Below are 14977 nucleotides of genomic sequence, written 5' to 3' on the forward strand. Positions count from 1 at the left end.
AGATGTGAGGTCTAATTTTGAGAAAAGTTTACCTCCAGCCAATGTGGCAAATAAGTCCTCCGCTCTGGGCAGCGGGTACTGGTCCTGTAGGGAGACTCTGTTTATGGTAGATTTGTAGTCTCCACAGATTCGTATGGATCCATCAGGCTTCATGACTGGGACGATGGGACTTGCCCAGTCGCTAAATTCCACAGGTGATATAATGCCTTCCCGCAGAAGCCTGTCTAGTTAGTGTTCAATCTTTTCCCTCATCACATAGGGCCTTGTGATGGACCGGTCTAGCATCCTGTGTGATGTAGATTTTGACTTTGGCCCCTTTGAAAGTGCCCACACCCGGCGGAAAGAGATGTTCAAATCGCTTTCTAACTGTTGAGCAGGAGTTCCGTTCCTCTAATGACATGGCATGGACATCATCCCATTTCCAGTTTGGTTTTGCCAGCCAGCTTCTCCCCAGCAGTGCTGGGGGGTCTCCGGGGACAATCCGCAGGGGAAGTCGGTTCACTATCCATTTGTGTGTGACAGAGAGCATGGCGCTGCCGAGGACTGGTACGATTTATTTGGTATAGGTCCTTAGTTTAGTGTCGACCCTTGTGAGTTTTGGTCTGTCTCTTTTATGCGGCCACAGTTGTTCAAATTGTTGAGCGCCCATGAGAGATTGACTCGCTCCCGTATCCAGCTCCATGTTGACAGATATCCCGTTGAGTAGGACCCTCATCATTATAGGAGGCGTCCTGTTGTAGGAGCAGCGGCCATTGATCGTGTACATCGGTGTCCCAGGTACTGTCCCCACCATCTTCTGGTCCGCTTTCCGACCCATCCGATTCGTATACCAACCGAGCTGCCATTTTTTTGCACATGCGGGCCAAATGCCCTGTATATTCACAATTTCTGCAAACAGCCTGCTGAAATTGACATCCCCTTGATGAGTGCCTACCCCCACAGCTCCAGCACAGGCCTATTCCATTGTTCAAAGTGTTCCCAAAGAATGAGCTGCGTCTGGCTGATCTCTTTTGAGCTTCTCTCAGTTTGTAGTTGATTGCTCGCATTGTGGGTTGATGAGGTGTGAACGGCCATTCCTGTGGCCCTTGATGGCTTCTGCCTGCTGTCGAGAGCCTGTTCTCCCGGTTTTGTCTGTGTATGGAGGTAGCAGCTTGTTTAATGCTGTGAACTTCTTGTTCCGATATTTCGTTAGTTGTCGTACCTGCATTGTAAATCAACCTCGTTTCTTCTTCCCCTACCAAGAATGTCTGTGCAACCAGTGCTGCTGCCTCTAAGGTCAGGTTCTTGGTCTCTATGAGCTTTCGGAATATGCCTGCGTGGCCTATTCCTTCAATGAAAAAGTCTCTCAGCATTTCTCTTCTCAGTTCATCGGAGAACTCACATAAACTAGCCAACCTCCGAAGTTCCGCCACAAAGTCGGGTATGCTCTGGCCCACACAGCGTCCATAGTTGTAGAACCTGTGTCTGGCCATGTGTAGGCTGCTCGCTGGCTTCAGGTGGTCTCTTACCAGTGTGCTCAATTCTTCAAACGACTTGCTTGCTGGTTTCTCGGGTGCCAACAGATCCTTCATTAAAGCGTATGTTTTCGAGCCACAGCTGGTCAAGAGATGGGCTCTTCTCTTGTCTGCCTTATCGTTGCCTAACCAGTCTTTGCTTACAAAGCTTTGCTGAAGCCTTTCTATAAAGTCCTCCCAATTGTCTCCCGCATTGTACTTTTCATCTGATCCGTTGTTCGCCATTCTGTGGATTCTGTAATCCCGTAACTCGTCGCCACTGTAAAGTCCTGTCCCCTCAGTACAGATTCACACGAGGCATGTAGTGAAGTCAAGGTCACTCTGGACCTACACCTTTATTTCACAGCTCTGGAATGCTGCACTTGCCTGAGACCTGTCCTTATATACCTGTCTCTTGCAAGTGCACCCCTGGTGGTAAGGTATGCTGGTGGTTACAGGTCATATCTTATTACAGTCATATATAGCATGTTAGGATACAGTTATATATAATAATGTAAGATACATGACACCTTCAACACAAGAACTGCAACTTATTTTTTGATGTTTTATAGGTGTTATTAAAATAATTCACATTGTGACTCTGGGAGGAGCTCTTCAGCCACAGGGAGAAAACGGTTGAGGAGGATTCTAGCGATAACTTTCCCCGTGGCCAACAGCAGGGAGATTCCTTTGTAGTTGCCGTAGCCAGACTTGTCCCCTTTTTTGAAGATGGTCACGATTACGGCATCTCTGAGATCTCCCGGCATGCTCTCCTCCTTCCAGATAAGAGAGACAAGGTCCTATATGGCTCAGAGTCGTGGACCATATACAGTAGACAGGTCAAAGCGCTGGAGAAGTACCATCAGCCCTGCCTCTGCAAGATCCTGCAAATCCACTGGGAGGATAGACGCATCACCATCAGTGTTCTCGATCAGGCCAACATCCTCAGCATCGAAGCACTGACCACACTTGACCAGCTCTGTTGGGTGGGCCTCATTGTCCACATGCCCGACACGAGACTCCCAAAGCAAGCGCTCTACTCGGAATTTCTACATGGCAAGCGAGCCCCCGTGGGAAGAGGAAATGCTTCAAGGACACCCTCAAAGCCTCCTTGATAAAGTGCAACATCCCCACCGGCATCTGGGAATCCCTGGCCCAAGACTTCCCTAAGTGGAGGAAGAGCATCCGGAGGGCGATGAGCACCTTGAGTCTTGTCGCCGAGAGAATGCAGAAACCAAGCGCAGACAGCGGAAGGAGCATGCAGAAAACCAGATTCCCCACCCATCCTTTCCTTCAACCACTGTCTGTCCCACCTGTGACAGAGACTGTAATTCCTGTATTGGACTGTACAGTCACCTGAGAACTCACTTTTAGAGTGGAAGCAAGTCTTCCTCGATTTCGAGGGACTGCCTATGATGATGATGATGATGAAAATAAATACTGTGGCTTCAAAATGTCCTATCCATTAGAGTTTGAACAGTTACACATATTGCCGTTCAGTGAAATATCGCCATTCCTTCATCGGGTCAAAATCCTGGAACTCCCTCCCTAACAGCACTGTGGGAGTACCTTCACAAGGACTGCAGCGGATCAAGAAGGCAGCTCACTACCACTTTCTCAAGGGCAATTAGGGATGGGCAATAAATGCTGACCTTGCCAGTGATGCCCACATCCCAGGAACGAACAAATAAAATGTTAAACTCCTACCATAGAAAAAAGATTGAAGAAGTGATTGGTCCATTTCACTTGGGACATTTACTATTACTGCATGATATCTTGTAATTAATCTAGCAGATTTATCTTGAAATGGATTTTCACTTATCAAAATTTATATTTGGTCATCTAGCAACTTGCTAATCCATGGTTGGGAGGAGGGAACTATATAACTGAAAGATACGTGAATGATATAGCTATCACCCATTTTAGTTTAAAATGTTTTTCTGTTTTTTAACTCTACATTATACTGCTAAGGAGAGTTTAATAATTTTAAGACTTATATGCTACTATGTTTTTCTGCACATATGTTCATATTTTGTATTTTTAGGGTCTTCTAGCATTTGCAGAATCTATGAACCTTTCTGTTTCAATCCATTTTGGAACTGCTGGGAAGTAAGTTTTGTTTTCTACAAACAGCAGCTTTATTGTAACAAAAAACCCCTAAAAATGTATGTACTGATTTGTAGGTGGTCATCAAACAATGAGCTTGTCATTCCATTTGTACTAGAACATTTTGTATTTGTGGCTTAAGAGCTTAACAACAACTTATATTTATATAGCACCTTTAATCTAGAAAAACATTCCAAGGCACTTTGCAGAGGTGTATTTGGAAAAAAATGGATGTGAAGCCAAAGAATGAACTACTAGGATGAGAGCTTGGTCAATGAGGTGGGGTTTAAGGAGGGTCAAAGGAGGTGCAGATGTGGACAGGTTTAAAGAGCCAATTTCAGAGCGAGGTGTCAAGGCAGCTGAATGCATAACCACCAATGGTGGGGATGAAAGGAAGTGCTTGGGGGGGGGGGGGGTTGTTGCACATGAGGTCAGAGTCGAAGGGCTAGAGAGTTCAGGAGATTGGCTGTACTGCTGTAGGGCCAGAGGTGGACGATGTTATGGAGGTAGAAGTAGGCAATCTGAAACTGGCCGGATGGGGGATGGAATCGGTGGCAAAGGAACAGTATTTGTTATAGAGTCAAAGATGTTGGCTTTGGTCTACAGAGTGTTGAGTTGGAGGAAACTGCCGCTTGTCCAAGACTGGTTGTTGGACAAGCAGTCTGACAATGGAATGCTCAACAGAGATGGTGGAGAGGTAGAGCTGGTTGTTGTCACCGTTCGTGGATGCTGACCCCGTGTTTGTGGCTAATGTTGCCAAGGGGTGGCAAGTAGGTGAGTAGGGATCCTTGGGACTCTGGTGATAATGGTACAGGAACAAGAAGAGAAACCATTGCTGAGATGCTCGGCCTATAATTCGATAGGTGAAAGTAGAACCAACTGAGCTGAACAGTAGAGGAGAAGGCATGGAGGAGGATTGTCTGGTCGATGACCTGGAGATTGCGAAGGATGAGGAGAAACACTCTTGTGGAAATTGGAGTGGGTTAGTGATTATGACCCCTATTTCTTGATTAAGTCACAGAGTAATCTTAGTAGACTATCAATGTTCTCTCCTAAGGAGAGGTGTCTTGCCATCATGCAACCTGAGATCTAGGAATCTGGCTGGTAGTTAACAAAATTGCTCCCTAGTATTAGCCAGGATTCCAGGCAACCCTGTCACTCAACTCTTTTCTAACAGGTCAGTCCCAGTTCCAAGCAGTGCGACAGGTCTGTCCAAAATCAGATACTTTTAAGACAACAAGGAAATAATTGTAATGGGTGTTTCTAAGATAAATATTTGTATTAATAATAGAATTCCTAAATTCCTAAAATAATCAGCTCTTTTATTATTTTTGTGCTCTTAAAGGTGGAAAAGGTTCGTAAGCTCTGCTGCACGAATATAATTTATTACCTCCGTGTCATAGACACTAATGTCACTATGCTAATTTACATTACCTGCTAATTTAAAGATAGAATTTAGCTGAAAATGTCCATTTTCTCATAATTAAGAGCATAAGAAAAACTGAGGATGAGAAAAAGCCATTCAATCCATCTAAATGTATCCATCTAGTACATTAATACTCCCATCATGGCATCTAATTAAACATAATCTCTCTCTTCATGAGGGCATAATTTACCTGCTAATTGCATGACATTGTAAATTATTTTTTCTAAAAGGGTATTTATGCAAATGTATGCAAATACTGACAGTTTTTTTAAAAAGGTGAGAAGCATTGCAAAACTTATTTTCATGGAATTGCAGTCATTTTTATTCATGTAATTTACAGGCCAGTTGCATTTAGCATTGATGATACGATGCTTGAAGCTATTTTTGTGCTGGCTACATTAGCTGACACAGGGAGCCGCTCATCAACACAGCACACTCAGAATTTAAAGACTTTTACCAATAAGAGGTACTGAATAGCAAAAACTCTTTTGAATGCTTCTTTATCCTGTTGATTTAAATATTTATTCTCTCTTTGATTCCTGCACTTCTTTAATTCCTATTATTTTCACAATATATAATCCTTCTGTTTAAAAGGAGACATGTACATCTTAGCTTAATTGTAAACCAGAGATTATCTGAAGTGATTTCAATGACATGTGTTCAGCTAAATTCCACTGGTGTTCTAAGCGTCGTAGAAATTTAAAATGTAAATATTTAGTACTAGCAGAGACCTGCAAAACATTTGCGGTCAAATTAGTATCTTTATTGCAATAGCACTTGTTTAGACTGTTATCATCTTCATCTATAAAATCAATACTGATGTCCTCCCTCCCTCTTTCTCTCACCCGTCTCTGCCGCCACGCGCTCCTCTCGGCTCAGCAGCAATGCCTGGGGAGGCCCTGCTGCATCTACTGCCGCCCCCTCATTGGAGCAGACCCAGCGTCAATCAAAGCTCTAAAATTTACACCCTAGCTCCCCGCTCTGATTGGTTGCAAGGCCGGGCGGTTCCTGATCGCCCATTGGTCAGTGCAATTGTCACTCAGTCTGGACCACGTGATCTCGTCCCTGCCCCACAACAGACAAAAAACTAACTATTATTATAGATTGCACAAGTGACTTTAACTTATACCATATAGGTGGGGCAGAGAGTTACAGCAGTCGGGGGATCACTGCTGGAACTATATTGCAGAGGTATGTACACATTCAAACCTCCTTCCCCTGCAGACCTGGCAGATGACAATTGTGTGATTTTTTCCCCCTATGTTCCTTTTTATGCATGAATTTGCTTTTATTCTGATCTGTTCCTTTATGGCTCAAGCACATTTATCGTACATGGTGCTGCTTCCTTACTGCTATTTAACATTCAACTTCCATTCTCCCTATTGTGAATAGTTAGTTATATTGAGCTCCTAATGATAGTAACTCCAGACAATTTGCAGTGCCAATGGTATTGACATCCCATCTCCATGCAACATAAAATACCATAATCTTTTAAGGCAGCCATTAGGTCATGTCGAATCAACAAAATGTCTATCTGAGTAATATTGAATTCATGACTGTTTGATTTTCACAGTCCACAGGTTCCTAACATGTATACTTAATCAATTTTTTAAGCATTAATCAGCTAAAAATGTACAACCATTGTCATAGTTATGCAGTTGCAACATCATTCAGCTTTATTTTCTAGTAAACCACCACCTGATATTGTTAACCCTATATTTTTCCATTTTTAAGAGTAATGGCAATAATAAAAAATTAATTTTTTCCCAATATTTTTGAACCATATTATTGGATTTGTTTCACCTCAATATATTGACCAGTGAAATCAAATCAAATATTCTGAAATTCTTAAAATTATAATTTGTAAAATTGATTCATAACAGTAAATTGGGTGTCAAGTATACTTCTATTCAGAGCTGGCAGCTAGATTAAAGCTGATGAATAAACTTTAGAAATTTATATAAATAGGTAAAGCCCAGCCAGCCCTCTTTTTTTAGTTTGCTGAAGGCCCACACATTTATGAAAGTTATAGGAAATCATACATATGTGTGTATTAATATTTTAATAGTAGTTCATGACAACTACCAGTAACTTACAAGCATTATTTTACCAACAGTGCAAATCTGACAAATAATCAAATTGAAGACAATATGAATGAATTGATTAATGAAGAGATGAATTCACCTGTATTAGCCACTTCACAAAAAGATGTAGAGTACAGAATTCAGGAAGTAAAGGAATACTGCAGAAGCCCCATATTTAATGAAAAGCTGACAAAAAATGTCAAGGCTTCCTCTGTGTTAAGCAATGATTTAGAGGACAGATTGGAAAATGAGGTAGTGCCTGGAACTCCACCAAATAAAAAGGTAGAGTATTGTTTTGTTGTATACAAATTATTTTTGAACAGGGGTTGAAATTAACTTATTTTGTTATATAAAATAATTTTTTTTAAATTAATGTATATCGGACACCATAAATTCTGGTCAAGAGTCTATAATTGTCTTAGTATAAAGTTTCCCTAATCAAAACATATTTCCTTTTTTTAAAAAGAGTTATTTTGAGCACAGAAAGTCTGTTTTTAACACTGACCTGAGAGAAGCGGTTTTGTGACAATTTCCCAATCTAAGCAGGCTAGCACAGTGAAATGTTACATCTCAGCTCTTAGCACAATTGCTCCCTAGATTTAAATTCCCTCCCTTCTTTCCCTAATAATGTTTTTCACTTATTTCAGTAAAAAGCTACTTAATTTTGATGAAGGACTTATAAGAGTAATCAGCTAACAGTATCCGAGCATCTCTCCTTGGCTAAGAGACATTCATTTAATTAAAAAGTGCTTCTAAGCATGAGACGAAATGCTCATCTGACTGTTAGTATATAAAAATTTCCTTCAAATTTTTCTGAGTGGATTATTAGCTCATACCCTTCCCTTTCCAATGTTTTTTCCACCTTTCTCATGAAGATGCTGAATTACACAGGAATGGGCAGTGGTCTCTATTGCAAAAACCCTCCCGACTATGGCCTCTATTTTCCCCAGGATTGGGCGCCGATTTTTTAGCAGCCAGCGATTTTTCAGGCGTGGATGGACTTTTCAAAGTTTACCCAATATTTGTTGCCGGTGCCGATTAACAGTGGCAGAATTTTTGGGGCCATATATTCTGGCGCTGGTGCACTGTAAAAAGCTGTTTACGTGCCGTTTCAGGCCATTAAGGCCACTTTCCCCAACAACGTTTTATTTTTAAACCGCGCACAGACACATTGAATACAATTTAAAAAAACCATACCTACACTTAAAGAAATCGGCGCTGGCCCATCCCTATCCTTGGCTGAAGGTCCACCCTGCCTTTTTCTAGCAAATAACTGCAGTTTAAAGTTAATTTAACTGAAATAAAACTTACTTTTAAGGCTCCTCCTTGGTTGAGAAAACTGCAAGCAAAATAAACGCAAATCTTCCCATCTTAGTACATGCATTAAAAGAACACGCGATAATTGTGGCTTCAAATCAGGATTTCTTGCACAGGTTACAACTCAAAGTATTTGATTCCAAAAATGATGAACTATACAGCAAAATAAACACAAATCCTCTCCACTTGCCTTTTCCATCGAAGCTCCAGCCCACTCGCCTTTTCCATCGAAGCTCCAACTGGGTAAAAATTGCAAAAGAAATTCCAAAGAATGAAGAGTAGCCTTCTTCTGACAAACAGCAGGAAAATTAACCACAACAAGATGAGGCATCTTCCAGCAAACACCCAGGGCAGCCTTTTCCTACTCTTCTACACGACTCGACCCGCTGCTATCCTTGGCCGATGGTCCTCCACACAAGTGCATGCACACTGAGTGGTTCTTTTTTTAAAATATATATTTATGCGCATGTACAGTGCATTTCAGGTGCGCACAGGTAGCTCTGCCCACTGAGATGGATTCGGGTAGTGCAACGCTACATTTAGGTTTCGTTTCGGAGAGAATAGCGGGTTTTTTTCAGCGCTGTCGGTGACAAGAAAAACATGCGTACAGGTAAGTGGACGCCAGATTTCTTAATTGGGGAAAATAGGGGCCATATGAGGTGAATTAGCAACTGAGCCACTGGTGTAACTCCCACTAACTCCTTTTAAATTGGAACTTATCTGGAATTGCATAAGTCACCTTATTTTGATGGCAAAGTTCAATAGAAGAGAGTTTTACACCAACAACCCTTTCCAAAATGTACTATTCACTAACGTTAAGGTACTCTCAATGGCCCAGTGGGAAATACATGGCTTGGTATAGCATTTAGTGGTACAGCCCAGAAGGTCTCAGGGTCAATTCCTAGTTTTGAAAAAATTTTCTGATTGCAGATGGGGGTAGCAACTGGGCTGCTACAATTGACATTAGAGCTCCAGGGCTAAGGATGGGGGAAAAAATTCAGGGTTCGCGATCCTGAACACAGTGCTGCAACTGTGGAAAGTGGATGTATCTGGATATTAAGTGCAGACTTAACTAATGCCCTCCATGATAAAATAGCCCACCTATACTCACTAGTCTAGATTTTCTTATTTATTCACAGATTGTGGGCATTACTGACAATGCCACATTTATTGCCCATTCCTAGTTGTCTTGAGCCTTATTGATTGGTGGGCCTTATTGAGCTGCTGCATTCCTTGTGGTGATGGTACTTCCATGATGGTGTTAGGTAGGGAATTCCACGATTTGACCCGGTGATGTATGTCCCAAGTCAGGATGGTGTGTGATTTGAAGGAAACAGTGTTGCCATGATATTGCTGCTCTTGTCCTTGGTGGTAGAGGTTGTGTGGCTGGAAGGTGCTGTCAAAACAAACTTGGTGAGTTGTTACAGTGCATCCTGTAGATAGTGCATACTACAGCCACAGTGTGCTGGTGTTTGAGGGGTGGATGTTCAGTACAGTAGCATGGATGTTGATCAAGTCAGTCAACAGTTTTGAGTTATTGAGGTTGCAACCATCTAAGTGAGTGGTGAGTATTCCATCACACTTCTGACTTCAGCCTTTTAGATGGTGGAAGGGCTTTTGGGAGTCAGGAAGTGAGACACTTGTTGCAAAGTACCTAGCCTGAGCCCTGATCTTATAGCCATGGTGTTGATTTGGCTAGTCCAGTTAAGCTTCTGGTTAGTGGTAACCCCCAAGAGGTTGATGGTAGGGGATTTGATAATATTGGTGCCACTGAAGGTTGGGGGTTCTGATTTGATTTTCTTTTGTGGAGATGACCATTACCTACCTGTTGTGTGGTACAAATGTTACCTGCCACTTGTCAACCCAAAGCTGGATGTTGTCCAAACTTAGCTGTAGATGGGCCTGGGCTGCTCCATGATTGGAATAGTTGTGAACGGAGCTAAACATGCTGAATTATCAGCGAACAGCCCCACTCCTGATCTTATGTTGCAGGGAAGATCATTGATGAAGAAGCCCCAAACTATGACATGGTCTGGAGTTGAGTGGTCCTGGTGGAACCTGGATTGAGCATTGATGAGCAAATTATTGATGAATAGGGGATGTTAATGGCACTAGTGATGACTCCTTCCATCATTTTACTGATGATTGGAAAGAATCTCATACAGCAGTAAGTAGAATCATAGAATGGTTACAGCACAGAAGCAGGTCATTTGGCCCGACGCGCCTGTGCCAGCTCTCTGCAAGAGCACTTCAGCTAGTAGTAGTCCTGCAAATGTTTTTCCTTAAGGTACTTATCCAATTCCCTTTTGAAAGCTACAATTGAATCTGCCTCCACCACCCTTTCAGACAGGGCATTACAGATACTAACCACTCGCTGCGTAAAACAGATTTTCCTCGTCACCTTTGGTTCTTCTGCCAATCACTTTAAATACGTGTCCTCTGGTTCTCGAACCTTCCTTCAATGGGAACAGTTTCTCTCTATCTACTCTGTCTGGACCCCTCATGATTTTGAACACCTCTGTCAAATCTCCTCTCAACCTTCTCTGCTCTAAGAAGAACAATCCTAGATTCTCCAGTCTAATCATTTAACTCAAGTCTCTCATCCCTGGAACCATTCTTGTAAATCTTTTCTGCACCCTCCAAGGCCTTCACATCCTTCCTGAAGTGCGGTGCCCAGAATTGGACACAATACTCCAGTTGAGGCTGAACCAGTGTTTTATAAAGGTTCAACATAACTTCCTTGCTTTTGTACTCTATGCCTCTATTTATGAAGCCCAGGATTCTGTATGCTTTTTTAACCACTTTCTCAACCTACCCTGCCACCTTCAACAATTTGTGCACATCTCCGCCCAGGTCTCTCTGTTCCTGCACCCCCCCTTTAGAATTGTACCCTTTAGTTTATATTGCCTCTCCTCATTCTTCCTCCCAAAATGTATCACTTTGCACTTTTCAGCATTAAATTTCAGCTGCCACGTGTCTGCCCATTCCACCAGCCTGTCTATGTCTTCTTGAAGTCTATCAATATCCTCCTCACTGTTCACTATACTTCCAAATTTTGCATCATCTGCAAATTTTGAAATTGTGCCCTGTACGCCCAAGTGGGCCTACTCCTGCACCTATTTTCTATGTTTCTATGTTTCAAGAAAAACAGTGGTCCTAGTACTTTAAATATTTTTATTCTAGATTGCTTCCTGTCCTTTTACATAGCTAGTCTAAACGTTATGATACTATGATCACTGTTCCCTAAATGTTCCCCTACTGACACATCCTCTACTTGACCCACCTCATTCCCCAGAACCAGATCCAGCAATGTCTCATTTCTCGTTGAGCCGGAAACATACTGATCAAGAAAGTTCCCCTGAACACACTTCAGAAATTCTTCCGCCTCTCTGCCTTTTATACTATTACTATGCCTGTCTATATTAGGGTAGTTGAAATCCCCCATTATCTATAGTTCTTGCACCTCTGTAATTTCCTTTCAACTTTGCTCCTCTATATCCTTCGCACTAGTTGACGGCCTATAGAATACACCTAGTAGTGTAATGGCATCTTTATTGTTTCCAGCCCGGGCCCTGGAACATCGTGGGCCACCCCAACCTGCGTGAGAACATCTTCGCAGGTCGGGGCTATAAAAAGAGCTGGCGCATGCCACTGTAGCTTCCAGCGTGAGCTGACACAAATGTGCGACGGCTTCGAGGTGGGCGACTGGGTGACGTCATCAGGACCCAGGTCGCCATTTGGAGCATGAGCATGAGCATCGGCGGGGCCCTGGTACAGCAGAGAAGCTGGAAGGTCGTGGCGGATTTGCGATGAGTGACGGGGCGGAGGAGTGATGAGGGATTGTGGCTGAGATTTGGTGGGTGATCATGATGGAGGCTCGGCGAATGTTTGGTGCGGAGGGAGATCGTGACAGAGATGCGGTGAGTGTTTTTGTGGCGGAGCGGTGAGGGATCGCGACGGAGGTGCGGAAAATGTTTGTGGCGGAGGAGCGGCGAGAGATCGTGGTGAAAGTGCAGTGAATGAGGGTACAGGGCCCAGAAGAGCCGAGGGCCCAGGAACAGCACGAGCCTGCCCACACTGCGATAGGTGTGTGTACTAGGTTCGTGCAGCAGAGCAGGTCTCCAGTCGTCCTGGTTAACCCTTGCCACTGGATAAAGGCCTAGCTTTGTCAAGCCCGTGTGCAACAGTCACCACACGTTACAAAAATCCATGCACAGGCATCTTCCGCCCTTTCAATTAGAGTTCAGGACTGGAACATCGGGTTCTTCATTGAAACATCTGTGAACTCATGTGGAAGCAAGTCATCCTCATTCGAGGGATAGCCTATGATGAAGGCTCGGCGAATGTTTGGTGTGGAGGGAGATCTTTAGATTTCTTACTGCAGTTATACAGGGCATGGGTGAGGCCTCACCTGGAATATTGTGTTCAGTTTTGGTCTCCTAATCTGAGGAAGGACGTTCTTGCTATTGAAGGAGTACAGCGAAGGTTCACCAGACTGATTCCAGGGATGGCTGAACTGACATATGAGGAGAGACTGGATCAACTAGGCCTTTATACACTGGAGTTTAGAAGGATGCGAGGGGATCGCATAGAAACGTATAAGATTCTGACGGGACAAGACAGGTTAGATGCGGGAAGAATGTTCCCGATGTTGGGGAAGTCCAGAACCAGGGGACACAGTCTTAGGATAAGGGGTAGGCCATTTAGGACTGAGATGAGGAGAAACTTCTTCACTCAGAGAGTTGTTAACCTGTGGAATTCCCTGCTGCAGAGAGTCGTTGATGCCAGTTCATTGGATATATTCAAGAGGGAGTTAGATGTGGCCCTTACGGCTAAAGGGATCAAGGGGTATGGAGAGAAAGCGGGAAAGGGGTACTGAGGTGAAAGATCAGCCATGATCATATTGAATGGTGGTGCAGGCTTGAAGGGCCGAATGGCCTACTCCTGCACCTATTTTCTATGTTTCTTTGTTTCTATGATGATGATGTTTCACAACGCTAACCAAATAGATTCTGACCTTGACCCCTTCAGGACATCCTCATATCCAGGAAGATTTAGTACCAAATTCTGCCCTTTTTTGAGCTAGGTCTCCATTATCGCCACAACATCATATTCCCATGTCTATTTGCACCTGCAGCTCACCAACCTTATTTACCACACTTTGTGCAATCAAATACATGCACTGTAAATCTATCTTAGATCTTCTTGTATTCTCTCTTAGTCTGACCCTACCTAATACCATACTATTTCTTACTTTAGTACTATCTGTTTCTCCCAATCCTTTGTGCACCTTGTTTCTCCTTTCTAATGCTGCATCTTGATGCCCACCCCACTGCCAAGTTAGTTTAAATCCTCCCCAACAGCATGAGCAAACCCACACCACTCCCATCCCTCCACCCCAGGAGGACATTGGTCCCAGCTTTGGTGAGGTGCAACCCATTCAGCCTATGCAGGTCCCACCTCCCGCAGAACTGGCCCCAATGTCCCAGGAATCTAAAGCCCTCCCTCCTGCACCATTTCCCCAGCCATGCATTCATCTGCTCCATCCTCCTATTTCTATACTCACTAGCTTGTGGCACCGGGAGTAATTTGGAGCTTACTACCTTTGAGGTCCTGCTTTGTAATCTCTTTTCTATCTCCCTAAAATCTGCCTGCAGGTCCTGATCCCTCTGGGTTAGATTTTTCCTGTTTCTTGTGGATATGATATACTTGGGCAATTTTCCACATCATCTTGTTTGAAACCAATCTTGTAGCTTCACTAGAACTATTTTCCAGGAGAGTGGGACAGCTTGAGAAACATCAGGGAAACCTGATGCACAGGCTTTCAACATTACAACTAGAATGTTGTCAGGGCCCATCGACTTCATTATGTCCTGTAACTCAGTCACTTCTTAATTCACATGGAGTGAACTGAATTGACTAGATGCTGTCACCTGTGATGCTGGGGACCTTGAGAGGAGGCTGAATAAGGATCATTTATGTCATTTATTCTGAAGGTGCTTGCAACAATTCAGCCTTGTCTCTTGCCCTCATAGGCTCTACTATGGTTGAGGAAGGGGATGTTTATGACGCCACCTCCTCATGTTACTCTACTATATCAACTAGACTACAGAGCTTGGTCTGATCTGTTTGTTTAACATGCAGATAGTCCTGTATAGTAGCTTCACTAGGTTGATAGTTCATTCTAAGATATGGTTGTTGCTGCTCCTAGCATACTCGTCTACACTACCCATTGAACAAGGGTTGGTCTCCCAGTTTAATGGTGATGGACTGTGAGGGATGTGCCAGGCCATTAGGTTATAGATAGTGTTGGTATATAAAGTATAGAATTGTGTTGTTGTTAATGGTCAACAGCACCTCATGGATGCCACTTTTGGGATGCTAGATCTGTCCTTAGTTTGTTTCACTTAGCACAGTGGTAGTGCCACACTGCGCAATGGAGAGTGTCTTCATTGTGGAGATGAGACCTTAAGGACTGTGTGGTGGTCACTCCTGCCAATGCTACCATAGGCAGATATGTCCGTAAAAGATAGATTGATGAGGACAAGGTT

General features: G+C 43.3%; 1 protein-coding gene across 8 annotated transcripts in view; it reads left to right on the forward strand.

Moving 5' to 3' along the window:
* LOC139268955 (cell cycle checkpoint control protein RAD9B-like) overlaps positions 1 to 14977 on the forward strand; it is a 106507-nt gene that overhangs the window by 85026 nt on the left and 6504 nt on the right. For all 8 annotated transcript variants that reach the window (XM_070887844.1, XM_070887848.1, XM_070887843.1 and 5 more), the window contains 3 exons: positions 3538 to 3602; positions 5366 to 5491; positions 7142 to 7391. In XM_070887844.1, coding sequence (XP_070743945.1) covers positions 3538 to 3602; positions 5366 to 5491; positions 7142 to 7391 — 441 coding nt within the window. The remainder of the gene's footprint in view (positions 1 to 3537; positions 3603 to 5365; positions 5492 to 7141; positions 7392 to 14977) is intronic.

Source organism: Pristiophorus japonicus, chromosome 8 (assembly GCF_044704955.1).
Source record: "Pristiophorus japonicus isolate sPriJap1 chromosome 8, sPriJap1.hap1, whole genome shotgun sequence".
NCBI lineage: Eukaryota > Metazoa > Chordata > Chondrichthyes > Pristiophoridae > Pristiophorus > Pristiophorus japonicus.